The sequence below is a fragment of the Canis lupus genome, chromosome 15 (genome assembly GCF_048164855.1).
Source record: "Canis lupus baileyi chromosome 15, mCanLup2.hap1, whole genome shotgun sequence".
NCBI lineage: Eukaryota > Metazoa > Chordata > Mammalia > Carnivora > Canidae > Canis > Canis lupus.
Genome location: NC_132852.1, coordinates 20,690,404 through 20,706,806, shown reverse-complemented (window position 1 = coordinate 20,706,806; position 16,403 = coordinate 20,690,404). Strand labels below are relative to the sequence as shown.

Below are 16,403 nucleotides of genomic sequence, written 5' to 3'. Positions count from 1 at the left end.
CTGCCAAGGGTGTTGGAAAACACTTATATACTCAGAGTAGGAGAACCGACTTGTATGCTGTTTCTGAAGGGCAATTTGGCAACATGTATCAAAAGTCTTAAAAATGCTCACACCCTCTGATTCCATCTAAAGGAATGTATCCAAGGAATTTATCTGACCAGCTCTATACTCATGTACAAAGTTCTTCAGTGTGGAATTGTTTCATGCACTATAAAAACAAAATAATGGGGCGCCTGGATGGCGCTGTCAGTTATGTCTAACTCTTGTTTTCAGCTCAGGTTGTGATCTCAGAGTCGTGAGATCGAGCCATACGTCTGGCTCTGAGCTGAGCATGGAGTCAGTTTGAAATTCTCTGTCTTCCCCTCTCTCTCACTATGCTCATTCACACTCTTTAAAATAAATCTTAAAAAAACCTGAAACAACCGGACGTTCAAAGAAGTCGAAGAAATACATGGCATTTCAATGATGAAATATTTTAAGGTCATTTAAAATCATGTTATTAAAGAATAAGAACTTAAGAATCTAGGAAAGTTGGCACTCCACCTCTTAAATGAAAAAAAATTCAATCAACTCATTAAGTGCCTATTAGGTGTGGGATTTCTGAAACAGTGGGAACTGTTTGTCTCCATTAAATATATTTAAGCACACATACAGGAGAGAATGCAAAAAGAAAAGGTATTGAATCATTTATTATGAAATTTAGAAGTATTTGGCATTAATGAAATCAAGAGTAATTTTTTTTTTCTTTCCCACTTTTCACTGAAAGAGTTATACTTTTAAAATAGCCTACTAGTAGGGGTGGGAGTGCCTGAGTGGCTCAGTCAGTTAAGCATCCAACTCTTGGTTTCAGCTCAGGTCATGATCTCAGGGTCCTGGGATCCAGCTTCATGCAGGGGTCTGCACTCAGCAGGGAGACTGCTTGAGATTCTCTCTCCTTCTGCCCCCCCTGCATGCTCTCACACATTTGCGCTCTCTTTTCTCACTCTCTCAAAAATAAACAAATCTTTAAAAAAAAAAAAAAAAAAAAGCCTACTAGGAAGGGGGCAGCAGAAACCTGATGAGCTATCCAAATTAACTGGTTAATTTCAAGATACAAGAGAGGTAAAATAAGATTTCCTTTGCTGAGACCATGTTTCTCCTTTCCTTACATTGATATTGAGCCCATTGACCTGGGCTCTGTCTGGACCCACTGACGGCCAGAACACCAATGGATTGGGGCCCAGCTGCCCTCCTCTGTATTTCCAATTACCTTTATTGACTTGGTCTTCAATCTCTACATTCTATACTCTGAACTCTAATTGTCCCTTCATTTCTACTTCCTAGTACATCAGTTAAGTCCTAAAAATTACCTCAATCCAGATGTATCCTTTTTAGTTGTATTTCTAGAGTCCTTTTTTTTTTATAAGACTTTTCCTTCCACTCCCTCCCCCCCACGAGAGAGACAGAGAGGCAGAGACATATGCAGAGGAAGAAGCAGGTTCCTTGCAGGGATCCCAATGTGGGACTCAATCCCAGGGCTCTGGGATCTGACCTGAGTGGAAGGCAGATGCTCAACCACTGAGTCACCCAGGCGTCCCTGTATTTCTAGAGTCTCAATGGCAAAAATTAAACAGCAGAAAGCATTAACACTAAACCAAGACTGGTACTTATATTTTAAGGGTATACTTCAATCATCTTATAGAATTATCTATATTCTAGCAAAAATTTTTCAGCAAACTTTGGTATTGATAATTTTACCCTATTCTGAAATCCTACAGTTTTCTTTAAAGTATCCTAAGGATACACGTGATAAGGAATGAACTCATCACCTCCTCTACCTGACTGGTCATAGCTGAGGGTAAACACCAAGTCTTACTTATCCCACAATTCCTCTGGGTCCCCAGTACGACTTACAGAGCACACACTCCCAAGCTGTCAGGTGAATGAATTATCTTCCAAAACACAGAATTTCAGTAGCCCTCTATATATATGTACTGCAAAATGTGACTTTCATAGTCCACACTCTTGAGTTAGCCAAGACGAGGTTGTATTAGTAAGGCATAAGAAACGACAGCTTAAACTCAAGAGTAAACGCAAAAACAAAGTCACAGTAGTACAGGTGAGTCATAATAAAAACACAGCAAGTATTAAGAGGGTGGTAATTTGACAGAGAAACAAGAACATCCCACAGAGCAAGGTTCTCACGAGGGCTTGAGTTGCATAGAAGCCCAGTGTTCATGGTGATACTGTCCGTACCTGCCTCTGCAAGTGTGCTCACAAGAGGTCTCTTGCTTCACGTGGAAATGAAACCAAAATAACTTCCATGGTCACGGGCCTGAGAATATGTGTCCCACAACTAAAGGTATAATAAACTTGAGAGTGTAATATACTCAAGGGAAACTTAAAAGAGTTGCATCCTTTCCCCCAGCTACCATACAAAGAGGATGAACAAGGGTCTTCATAGGTTTGTCAACAGATTTACTTATGTGGTGATGAATGAGCTCACTGGCACTCCAGTGGGAAAAGGCACATGGTGAGCATCCTGGCTCATCAGAAGCCAAGGCTCAGCAGCAGAGCTTCTTTTGATGAGGTCATGGAGACTCAAAAGCAAACATCATCTTCAGTTTACTTCCTTTTCAAAGGTTACAAAAATAAATATGTGAACAGATCTTACACAAACTCACTTCAAAGATATCACCTAACCTCAGAAAAGTGAGCTGGCCAATATGAAGGAGGAAACTGTCCGGTCCATTATCCACCACTGCTATTCTGACTCTTGACTCAAAATTCCCCACTTGATCTCCAGGTAGGTCTATACCGACACACTGCTGCATTCCCTTTATTTCTAAGGCTTAACTTGCCTGTACCCTGGACGCATTCCAATGCTTCAGTAGCTGACCATCAGCCATCCGCTCCCCACCCCCACCCCCGTTTTTTTTTAAAGATTTTATTTACATTCCAAGAGACAGAGAGGCAGAGACATAGGCAGAGGGAGAAGCAGGCTCCTCGCAGGGAGCCCAATGTGGGACATGATCCCCAGGACCCCAGGATCATGACCTGACCCAAAGGCAGATGCTCAACCGCTGAGCCACCCAGATGTCCCTGCTTTGATCTTTATCAGGTCTTTTCCTACATGCTTCCTTGCTCTCTACACATTTTTATCATCTTAAACCTGAAACATTCACACACTCTCTGAGGTGCTTCTCAGTCTCTTCATATTCAACATGTCCCCAACTAAACCCATTGTTCTTTCTCCTCCTGATAATCTCTTCTTACTATTTCTCCATCTTGCTTCATGGCCACCCAAAAAGCAAACAGAGGAGACATGTGGGACTATTTGCCACCCACAGAAGCTTAGCAGACCCTCTTCTTCCAAAACATTTTTGATATTTTCACCCTGCTTCCTATTCCCACATCCTGGCACGACTCTTACAAGTTTGTGTCTCAACTACGAAAGAACTGATCTGCTTCAACTATCTATGGGACTCATCCACCACTTACCCCAACACTCCATCTGTTCAAGGCATGCCAACCTGCCCTCGGTGTTTCCAGACGCACCATACCCTTTCATAACTCTCCACTTGCACCCTTGGGAATGCCAGCAACTTTCCACGTCTGGCATACTTCTATGGGCACATTCCAAGGCCAGTACAAATGTCATCACTATTCTCCTGCCTGCCCTTAGGCCCAGTCAGTGGTGTTCCCTTTACTGTGGACACACAGTATTTCAGAGATGTCTCCATTTGAATCAGGCCAGACAACATTTTTAAACACCTGTTGTGTAATAGGTCTGCTGTGCTGAGCACTGAAAAAAAAAAAAAAAAAAATAAGACCTGGACTCTCCTTATGGACCTCACAATTTAGGAGACAGACATGTACAAAAATAGTTACAGTACAGAATAAATGCAAGATATCAGGCCAGGTCAGCTGCAATTTGAAAAATTAGTTTACATTCAGATGATGTGATTTAATACCCCTTTCCACCTCAGCCTCCAACTAGTGAGATTATAAAGGCCTATTATTTCATGTTTGTATTCTCTGAATCTAGTAGACTGCCCAGTACACAGCAGGCTCTCAAGACTTTTCTTGAATTCATAAGGTAAGAGAAAGTTCATAGTGACCTATGAAGCCTCATTATGTGTCATTCTATAAAGCAATCTTCTCTGCAATTACTTGCCAAGTAAGAACTGAGTGGAATGCCTGTAAGATGGAGAATTTACAGTGAAAATGTCAGGAAGGAATAAAAGAGAAGACACTTGTCACCCAGGTGCCTGGAAGACCCTACTTGGTTGTCCTCATTGCTACTCCCGGCCCCCCCCCCCGGCCCCCCACTGCACACACTGGGCAGCTCTCTGTCCCTCAAGCACCCCAGTGCTCCCTCATCTACACCTCTGCATTTGCTGTTCGCTCTGCCCCGGAAGGCCTGTCATCTCATGTCCTAATGCCTCCCTCCTTCTGTGCCTTCAGGCACTGGTTCATTTGTCACCTGCTCAGTGAGGCCTTTTGTAACCACCTGATATTAAGATTTAACTCCCTTCACCACCTTTTTTCCTCAGCACTTATCATATTACATTCTAAATATTTTATTTAATTTTCTGTCACGCCTGACTAGAACTGAAGCTCCACAAAGTCCAGAATTTATCTGTTTTGTGCCTTTCTTCATGCCCAGCACAAGCAGGCACTCACTAGACACTTGCCAAGCGAGGAAGTCAGTGTGTCGGACTCCTGGATATATGCCACAGAGGCCAAGAGCGCCAACCCCAGCACCAGACTACTTGTTCGGTTTCCTGTCTCCACCAATTATTAACTGTGTAACTTTGTGTGAGTTACTAAGATTTCAAAACTTCAAATTCCTCATCTGCAGAAGAGGGATAAGTATACTGTCTATACCTCATGAATTGTGAGAGTAAATGAAGTGAGGCTTTAGAAAGCTTAGAACAGAGCATGGCACATCACTGGCCCTCAAAAACATTACTACTACTATTATTTTTATGCCAAGAAAATTTAGGATACATTTTTTACAAGGGGTTTTAATTACATGCAAACACAGAAACATCCAAACCAACACATTAGTTTTTAGAATAAGTTATTAGGTGATAATTTCTGGTTATTATGAATTTATAGTGAGTATCCCCCCTCATAATTTTGCTAGCTATTTCTCTCAAACTCTCACCTCACCATAAATGATATAAAATTGAAATAATTTTAAATTCCCTTTTAACACTAAAGAGACAAAATTAGTTCGCAAAACACAACTATGCAAAAAACAACGTAGCAAGAAAGCTCAGAAACCTATGATGCTAGGCAAGTCATTACAAGTTTGGGATGTACTCCCGGTTTGAGAAGAATCTATTTTATTAACCCACAATAAACTGAATTACAACAAAGGTTTATCCTTTTAAAAAGTTATTTTTCTTTCTCCAGAAGAAAAACTAAAGACTGTTTCTTTCATGAGGCCTTTCTTCAGGCTCTGGTATAATCAGACCAACCCCTGAACATTCTTCTTTTGCCCAAAGTCCTAAAGTACTTAGGGGCTTTTTCCCACACCCTTAATACACCCTTTTTATGCTGCTCTTTGGTTGCATCATAAGCATGCACTTACCCTCTCCAGGTGGGTTACAGGATCCACGGGGCAGGGAGTGTATTTTGTCTCACTTCCGTAATCCTACCTTGCCCAGGCTGGTCACTGGAAGGGCAATTACAGGTGTGTCTGAAGGAACACACACATTCATAATCTAAAACCTGATAAGAACTGGTACCGCCTTCACAAGAGGGTGGCAGGTAGGCCTGAAAATGCCTGAATGAATCATGAAGTATTTAACTGTGCGGTGATTTCCTTAGCAGCATTAATTTGCAATAATCATGTAACATCTTTTAAATTATGGTAAACTGACAGAACTTTAAGCCAAGGCCCTGAAAAGAGAAATGCCAATTTCTAAAGCACTCAGCTGAGTGTGAGAATTTTAATCTTTCAAAACTCAGAGTCCTACTACAGTAGGTTGTATTCTTTTTTTTTTAAGATTTTATTTATTTGAGAGAGTACAGGCACAGGGGAGGGGCAGAGGGAGAAGCAGACTCCACACTGAGCAGGAAGCCCAACGCAGGGCTCGATCCCAGAACCCCAAGATCATGACCTGAGCCGCAGGCAGACACTTAACCAATTGACCAATACAGGTGCCTCAAGAGTAGTTCTTTAGACCGATAATGTGAAGTTTAGGAGAATGGGCTCCAGAGCTCTACTGCATGGTTTGAATCTTACCTCTGCTACTTGCTAGCTGCACAACCTTGACAAGTTATTCAATTTCTGTGTGATGTTTTCCTCAATCTGTAAATGAGAATAAGCCTCACAAAACTACTGTGAGGATAAACACATCTATAAATGAAATGATTAGGACAGAGCCTAAAACTTGATAAGCATTTTGTAAGTGTGTTATCTCACTGGCATTATAATTATTATTATCCTAGTTTTCCTCACTACCTCATCTTATTTAATTGGAGTGGTTAAAACACATCCATATTTTAAACAAAGATACTTTGAATTTGGTCTGTTACTGGTCATAATCTGGTTTCATACAAATTTCCCGATTTTTAAAATTATTTTTCCAGTCTTATTGAGATCTAGTTGGCACACATCACTGTGTAAGTTGAAGGAGTAGAGCATAATGGCTTGACTTAACATGTACTGTGCATTGGTGACCTCAATAAGTTTAATTAGCATCCACAATCTCACACAGACACAATAAAAAGCAAAAAAAAAATTTTTCCCTTATGATGAGGATTTAACTCTCTTATTTTTCATACAGATCATACAGCAGCATTAGCTATGGTCATCATGCTGTACACATCACCATTTCCAGATACTGACAAGTAAAATGGAAGAGCTCCATTGGGTTTAATTATAATTCTTTGTCCTGCTCAGTTTAAAGCTTCAAGAAAATGGCTATTTCAATTCCAGATCTGGTTTTCTACTTAGTTCTCTGAAAGGATTTATTGAAAACCCCAGTCGGCTGGAACATTCCTGCTGCTTACCTTTCAGGAGAGTAACTTTGTATACAGAATACAGAGGATGTTCATTTGGTTTCAATTTTCTAATACACAAACACCACATTGTACAGTAAATGGCAACACACTCTCAATGATCTAAAGGCACATTGTTATTGCTCCTTGATCTTTTGCTCTACTTTTAACTCTGTGGTGATTAAATTTCCTGTCCCCCACGACAAACACCTCTCAATTTATCGTGAGCATCCACACAAGCTAGTTGTTGTTGTTTTTTTTTTTTTTTAAATACAGCATAATCAAGTTAGTCTTCAAACAGTTCACATAAAAACTCAAATGCAAATCCATGAAGTTTCTGGTTATATTAATTTTTTTTTCCATTTCTATACAGAAAACCACCAGGTAAAAGAAAACTTAGTTTTTAACTCAGACTGAAAACTTTGAATACATAACTTAGTTATCAAGTTTCTTTATACAGGTTAATCAAAGCTCAATAAATGTCCTTGTCTTTTCATAAGAGTAAACAGACCTACTTTCTCTTAAGGCATGATATTATATAATATACAGAAAAGGGACTCTTAAAATGCTTAACTTTTTGGTAGAACAGATCACCTACATAAATGAATCCTAGTTTTGAAAATATAGTTGGCCCTCCTTCTCCCCATCTTCCCATCCACAGGGGATAGGTTTCAAGACCACCAATGGATGGCTGAAATCACAGATAGTACCAAGCCCTATGTGTACTGTTTTTTTCCTATACATACCTACCTGTGATAAAGTTTAATTTACAAATGAGACACAGAAAGAATAAAAAAAGAATTATAAAGATTATAATAAAGAATTATAAAGAATTATAACAATATACTATAATAAGAGTTATGTGAATGTGGTCGGTCTCTCTCTCTTTTCAGCCTTCTTCCTGTGAAGGGGCGAGCTGATAAAATGCCTTCATGAGGAGCTGGATTGAGGTGAATGATCTAGGCATTACGATTCAGTGTTAGGCTACTCCTGACTTTGTAACAACACATTAGAAGGAGGGTCACCTGCCTCTGTGCCATGCATGACTATGGCTAACTGAAATCATTGAAAGCAGAACCCCAGATGGCTGGGGACCACTGTCTATCCTATCCTGGGTACCGGCCTAGTCTCCTGAAAGTATGTGTGCTTCCAGTTTTCTGAGTTTTGAGCATCCTGTGGCCTAGAGAATCATACTAGTTGTAGCCACTGCTCAGAAAATTTGGCAAGTCCTCAAACTTCACCCAGAAAGATAAGGACTGTGAAAGCTGACAGGTCCTTACATGCTCAAATCCTCGTATTTCACTATGCAAGGCTGAAGCCCAGGGTGGATAAACAACTTGCTTGTGCAGCTCACTGGTGCTGGAGTAGTACTAGAATATAGGGCTCCTAAACTACAGGCCATGGAGTGATTGGCCATGACTCTGCAGCGCCACCAAGCTATAGGTGCTCCTAATATCCAAACAGGAAGAGAACTCCCCATCATCGGGCAACCACCACTACGCTTACCTATCATCGATGATAAGAACCAAAGCTTTGATCTCCCTAACTGTGGCATATCTATAATCAGGATCATTGTTTCTCTTCTGTTTCTCTTCTTTTCTCTCCAATGAAGACGACTTCAAGTGAATTCTTTCCTCCTATGCAGCTCCTCCAGGGATGGGAATAGAAATGTGCTGCAGATCCTTCCTCCTCCCCCCGTACTGCTTCCTGGCTTTGCTCCTCAGAACCTCAAGATCTTAATGCTAGGTCTGAATCTAAATAAATCACCCTTAAAATACTTCTGCTCATTATAGGCTTCTCAAACAGGAGTTCTCAAAACAGAATTAGAAAAGAAAACCTAAAACTATCAAGGTGTAGAGTAGTATGGAGATCCTCTGGGATCTGCTTGGTTTTGTTAGTTTCTGCAAAATGTTCTCATGTGTGTTGACACATCAGTCTAGAGGCACTTTTTCTTCTCCCCAGATCATTCAACAGTAGTTGCTATTTTTATAAGGGAACTTACTTCTAAATCCATCAGGCTTGCCTTTAATTCGCTCAAGGTTGTACCTGTTAAAATAAAGGTTGTTCCCTGCAGAGTGTTCTCAATCAACTGGAATGGCTAGCAGTGTTTTTGTCTTAGTCTCTACAACATAGGCTGACTTTTCCATTTCCTGTTCTGATCTGCAACCCAGAGAAGTCTGTCCATCTGCCAAATTTCAGTAAGACACTTAACAGCTACTCTTAAAGTGCTCCAACTTCATAAACCTAGCAGGAATTTGAAATTACTGCTTCTAAAATATAAACATAAATAAATGTTCATCTTAGCGAAGTTTAACTTTTTAGTCACTCTTACATCCCTGCAAATTTATAATACATCTTTCAGTAAAAGTTAAGGAAAAACTAATCTCTTTCCACCACCATGAGTCCAGGATATAATACTTAAGTATTATTAAGCACGTAAACATTTACAAAAAAAAAAAAAAATTTCTAATTTTGAAATTATTTGTATGTAAGAGGGACCCAATTATTTGCTTATAATTTTTCTTAGTATTATAAGTTGGTTTATACACCTATATCTTTCACTGAACTAGCCTTTACATCACTCAAAGATCAGAGCTATGTCTATAACTTCTTTTTCTACCTTCCCTGTGTAAGATGCTGGTCAGCAAAAGCCTAAATGTTGTAGTGGATAGAATGTGTTAGTTTTATAACCAAAACCTGTCTTTCTGCTCTTTGACATGCCTATTCCTACATTCAAATAATTCATAAACTGCTATAAGGCACAGCTGATTTATTTTATTCTTACCAGAACTGGACACACGCCTGATCCTCTGTGGAGATAAGGCCCGATCAGAATTGAGATTTCTACTGTCACTATTCCGCCTCAAACAGGAAACAGAAGGCCCCACTTTGGCTTTTGAACCAGATGTTTTCCTTAAATTGGAGGAGTCAGGCTTGGATATGTTCCTACCTGATGTGGCTGCAGTTTTTGAAGCAGAACCCTGTGAAAAAAATAGTTAAGATTTTAATCCAGATCATACCTTCCTCCTACCATTTCCTCTTGGCACTACGTCAAAGCAACAATTTCTGTCTATGCAGATGTGCCAGATGGATGTTTAAATGTCATTTTTAGTATGAAGGAATTAAACCTCTTCATAGTTCTCTTTTAAATCCACCAAGATCTGTCTTTTGTGCCCATCCACAGAACTACTCCCAAGATGACCAGTGCCACGAACTAAAGTCAAGCTACAGCTTTCATCTTGTTCCCTGTAGCCCCTCCTGAGGCATAGGATTCTGATGGCAGGGTCTTCCTCTGACTTCTCCAACAGAGCACTTTCCTGGTTTTGTTTCTACCTGCCTGGTTATTTCTCCTCTGGATCCTGTCTCAATGTTAGTGGTCTCAAGGGTCCTAAACTTGACCCAGGTCTTTCCTTGCTATATTGCTCTCCCTTGGTGATCTTGTCGACTGTTCAACTGCCACCTACACCCTATTATATCTGAAGTCCACGTGTCCAAGTTAGCACTTCCTGCATTTCCCAGCTTTCTTTACCTTTCCATTTAGCATCCTTTAGGCACCTCTGCCTTCCCATATTTACCACAACATACCCAGGTACCCAACATACATAATAAAAGCTATTTCTAGGTGCTTCCTTTACTTCCTAAAGCTTGGTAAACTGCTTTCTCTTTTGCATCCACCTTAACATGAGCCTGAATTACTGAAACCGTAACCTCAGGATTTCTGGTTTCACCAGCTTCCACTTGAATCCATGTTTTACTCCATTGCTTAGGTAATCTCCTTAAAGGCCAAACTGGATTAGGCAGCTTTCCTCTGTCTTCCAGATAAAGTCAACCCTTAACAAGGCACACCCAACCCTTTTGGATCTAGCAACCTCTGCTATACCCTTCAGTTTAACCCTTAATGTTCACAGTCCTATACCCCTGGCTCCCATCATACTCACTACCCTGGAATCCCCTAAATGAGAGTATCTTCTCATATTTCTTCATCTTTGTATATTTTATTTCCTCTACCCAGAGTACTCTTCCAATTTATACATACCCTTTGAGTTCCAGCTAGTGGCTAATGTCATAGCTCCCCTAAAGCCTCCCTTGACAACTCTCCCCATTCCTCCCCCACCCCATCCTGCCTTCTGCATCTCAGTAGCTTATACATACTCCCAACTTAATATTTAACATCCCCTTTATCTTCTACTGTTACCTACCACACCAGGTATGAGGTTTGACCAGAGGTGGTAGCTTTCCTTTCTGTATCCCAACAGTCACCATAATATACAATAGGCAGTCAATAAATATTCCCATTCTACCCACAGGAAACGAGACCTTGAGCTTTATTCAAGGGCAAATTCCAACACCATAAGCTATTATTTGCATTCTCCCTTTACAAAAAGAACTGAGTCTCATAGAGACTAAGTAATTTGCCCAGTCATTCTCCCCTGAACGATGGAGCTAATCTGAAAGCCTATGTAACTCTAAATCCATACTCCTAATAACTATCCTGTGTATTCCCCATTGGTACCCTTCTTTAATAAGTCATAAGTAGATGATTTCTAACACAGATATGTAATTCATTCACTGACAGTTGAATTCATACACCAGGTGAATTAAAAATTTAGTAGGGCAAGACTTCTAGGGAAGATAGTGGAATAGCAGGACCCTAAGTTCATGTCCACCCACATATACTACTACATAACCCTCACATTATTGCAAATAACCTGGAAAAGGACCTGAAGACTAGCATAACAAGCTCCACAACTGAATGTGAAAAAGAGGTCACATTAAAGAGGGTGAGAAGGGCACACACATGGTGGAGAGCTAAACACAGAGGGTCTGGATACAGAAGAGAGGGAGCTTTAAGCACAGGAGAGCCACAAGAAACAATCACACCAGGGAAGCTGCATGGGGAAGACTAATCCCCATAACATTCTGCTTTGAAAATCAGAGCAGCTGATTTTCATACAACCAGTTGAATTTAAAAATCAGCAGGCTGCTCAGGGAAAGACTGGAGGGCCAACAGGAAGCTGAGTCCTTGCCCTTAAAGAGATAGCAGAAAGAACAGCCTGAGGAGATACAGTTTAGAAGCAGCAGTTTGAAAATGCCTGGGGTATACAAGAAGGAAAGTTAGTTACTAATCTCAGAGTTCCCTGAGGGACTTCTCCAGAAACAAAGGAGCTGGCAGGCACCATTTCCCTCCCCTACCTCCAGCATAATCACCAAGCCAACTGCAGGAAACAGCTAGCACTCACTACCAAACTTGCTTATCCCATGCCCTGCTCCCTCCAGCTGGGCCAACCCCTCTCCTGATGCCGTGGATTCCCTCCCCCATAAGACCCACCCAAACCCTGCCAACACTGCATCTCCGACCTCCCTCAGAAGAGGCATGCACCTTGTTAAAACTATACCTCTACCCAAATGCACTTCATGGAGCTGCCATGGGCAGCCCCACTCTCCAGTGTCCCCTGTGGAGAAGGAATGGTACCTACAGCTTGTGGCACCAAGACTTCACTTGCCATACTTCCCAGAGCTGCCCCAGCTGGCCTCCAGTCTCCACAGAGGCTGCATGATCCTGGTGGAAAAGGACCCACAGGAATAGCTTGCAGCACCCTGCCCCCACCTGCATGCACTTTATGAAGCAACCCTGGTAGGCCTGATCTTGTAGGCAGTGGCAAGTCCCCTGTGAAGAGGACCAACATGGCCTTATTATTTAAAGTGTGGTTTCACTGCTTTCAAGAGCAACAGACATAGCTGACTTTCACATCACACAGAAAACACACAGTTAGACAAAATGAGGAGACAGAGGAATGTGTCCCAAATCAAAGAGCAGGGCAAAATCACAGCAAGAGAAATAAGTGAAAGAGAGATAATAAACCTGATAGATAATTTAAACTAATGATTATGAAGATACTAGACAAGAGTGGAGGACATCAGTGAAACCCTTACACAGAACAAAAAAGAACCTATCAGAGATAAAGAATCCAATAATTGCAATTAAAAATATGTTTGCAGAATAAGAGACTAGAGGAAGCAGAGGAACAAATTAATGACCTAGAAGACAGAGTTATGGAAAGTAATCAGGCTGAACAAGTGAGAGAAAAAACAACTATGCAAAATAAAAACAGATTTGGGGAACTCAGGGAATCCATCAAGTATAATAATGTTCACAATACAGGGATCCCAGAAGAAAGGAAAAAGCAGAAAATTTATTTGAAGAAATAAGAGGTGAAAACTTCCCTAATCTGGGGGAGGAAATATATTCAATCTAGGAGTACAGAGATCCCCACAAAAAACATCAACCCAAGGAGGTCCACGCATCAAGACACACAGTAATTAAAATAGCAAAAAGTAGTGATAAAGAATGTTAAAAGCAATGAGAGAAGGTAGTTACGTACCAGGGAAACCCCATAAGGCTAGGAAAAAGTTTTCAGGCCAGAAAGGAGTGGTATGATATATTCAAAGCGCTGAAAGGAAAAAATCTGCAGCCAAGAATACTCTATTTTGCAAAGCTATCATTCAGAATAGGAGGAAAGATAAAGAGCTTCTTAAACAAAAACTAAAAGAGTTCATGACCACTAAACCAGTCCTATAAGAACTTCTAAAGAGAACTCTGAGTGGAAAAGAAAGATCATAAGTGAGAGTATGAAAAGTAGGAAACATAAAATAAGTAAAAGTAAATATTTCTGTAAAAAACAGTCTAGGGATTTATGAAAGGATGTAAAATATGACATCATATACCTAACACATGGTGGGAGGGGGATATGAAGAGTAAAGAATGGGTTCAACATAAGAATCCATCAACTTCATATAGATTGCTATTTGCCGAAGTTGTCATACAAACCTAATGTTAACCACGAATCAAAGCAAACCAGTAAAAGATCTGCAAAGAATCCAAGTATATCACTAAAGAAAACCAGCAAACACAGAGAAAGTGAAAGATCAGAAAATAGCTACAAGAACAAACACAAAACAAGTAATGAAACAGCAATACATATCAATAATTACTTTGAATGTAACTGGACCAAACTCGCGAATCAAAAGCCATAAGCTGACAGAGTGGATAAAAAAATAAGACCCATTTCTATGCTACCTACAAGAGACTCATTTCAGACCTAAAGACACATGCAGATTGAAAGTGAGAGGATGGAGAAACATTATGCAAATAGATGTCAAAAAGAAAAAGCCAGAGTAGCAATTGTTTCATTGGAAAAAAATAGATTTTAAAACAAAGACTAGAGATTCCCGGGTGGCTCAGTGGTTTAGCATCTGTCTTCAACTCAGGGCATGATCCTGGGGTCCTGGGATCAATTCTCACATCAGGTTCCTCACAGGGAGCCTGCTTCTTCTTCTGCCTGTGTCTCTGCCTCTTTGTGTCTCTCATGAATAAATAAAATCTTTAAAAAAAAAATTAAAAAAACAGACTGGAACAAGAGACAAAGAAGGACATATATAATAATAAAGGGGACAACCCAACAAGAAGAAATAATAATTGTAAATATTTGTGCACCCAACAAGGGAGCACCCGAATACATAAAAGTTAATAACAAAGGAACTAATTGATATCAATACAATAGTAGTAGTAGACTTTAACATCCCACTTACACTGATGCTCATATCATCCAAAGAGAAAATCAACAAGGAAACAATAGCTTTGAATGACACAATGCAACAGATGGATTTAACATATATTTAGAACATTCTACTCTAAAACAGAATACACATACTAATCAAGTGCATGTGGAACATTCTTGAGAATAGATCACATATTAAGACACAAAACAAGTCTCAACAAATTAAAAAAGACCAAGGTCATACCATTCATCTTGTATGACTACAACACTATGAAACTTGAAATTAACCACAAGGAAAAAAAAAAAACTAGAAAGAACACAAATACAAGGAGGTTAAATAACATGCTACTAAACAGTGAATGGGTCAACCAAGAAATCAAAGAAATAAATTGCATGGAAACAAATGAAAATGAAGATACCATGGTCCAGAATCTTTGAGATGTAGTAAAAGCTGTTCTAATGGGGAAGTGTACAGTAATACAGGCCTATCTCAACAAGAAAAATCTCAAATAAACAACCTAACAACCTAACCTTATGTCTGAAGGAGCTAGGAAACAAACAAACAAACAAACCCAAAACCACTAGAAAGAAGGAAATAATAAACACTAGGGCAAAAATAAATCATATTGAAACTAAAAATCCTATAAAACAGATCAATGAAGCCAAGTGCTATTTCTTTAAAAAAGATCAACCAAATTGATGAACCTCTAGACAAAGCCATCAAAAATGAGCAGAGTCAAATAAATAAAATCACTAATGAAAGAGGAGAAATAAGAACACCACAGAAATACAAACTATAAGAATACTATGAAAAACTATATGCCAATAAATTGGACAACTAGAAGAAATGGATAAATTTCTAGAAACTTATAAGCTATCAAAACTGAAGCAGGAACTAGAAAATTTGAACAGAGCAATGACTAGCAAAGAAACTGAATCAAACTCCCAATAAAGTCCAGGATGAGATGGCTTCACAGGTGAATTCTACCAAACATTTAAAGAGTTAATACCTATTATTCTCAAACTATTCAAAAAAAATAGAAGAGGGAAGAAAACTTCCAAATACATCCTATGAGGCCACATTACCTTGATACCAAAACTGGAAAGACCACCAAAAAAATTAATTGATTAAAATAAATTAAAAAATAAAAACACTACAGGCCAATATCTCCAGTGAATATAGATGCAGAAGCTCTCAACAAAATATTAGCAAACAAAATTCAATAATGCATTGAAAAAAAAAATAATGCATTGAAAAAATCATTCACCACAATCAAGTGGGATTTATTGCTTGGATGCAAGAGTGTGTCAATGTTCACAAAAATCAACATGATAGGGATCCCTGGGTGGCACAGCGGTTTGGCGCCTGCCTTTGGCCCAGGGCGTGATCCTGGAGACCTGGGATCGAATCCCACATCGGGCTTCTGGTGCATGGAGCCTGCTTCTCCCTCTGCCTGTGTCTCTGCCTCTCTCTCTTTCTCTCTCTGTGACTATCATAAATAAATAAACATTTAAAAAAAATTAAAAAAAAAATCAACATGATATATTACATCATGTAATCAAGAAGAGAAAGGGAATCAAAAGAGGATAAAAATCATATTTCTAAGATGCAGAAAAAGCTTCTGACAAAGTATAACATCCATTTATGATAAAACACCCCAAGCAAAGTAGGTTTAGAGGGAACATACCTCAACATAGTAAAGCCCATATATGAAAAACCTACAAGTAACATCATATTCAATGGAAAAAAAATGGAGACCTTCTCTCCCTGAGGTCAGGAACAAGGCAAGGATGTCCACTATTACCACTTTTATTCAATGTAGTACTGGAAATCCTAGCCACAACAAT

At 39.6% G+C, this 16,403-nt stretch overlaps 1 protein-coding gene across 5 annotated transcripts in view; it reads right to left on the bottom strand.

The window, feature by feature from the left end:
- The window catches only part of MTUS1 (microtubule associated scaffold protein 1), a 166,735-nt gene that overhangs the window by 94,936 nt on the left and 55,396 nt on the right, over positions 1-16,403 (bottom strand). For all 5 annotated transcript variants that reach the window (XM_072776164.1, XM_072776167.1, XM_072776165.1 and 2 more), the window contains exon 3: positions 9,782-9,977. In XM_072776164.1, coding sequence (XP_072632265.1) covers positions 9,782-9,977 — 196 coding nt within the window. The remainder of the gene's footprint in view (positions 1-9,781; positions 9,978-16,403) is intronic.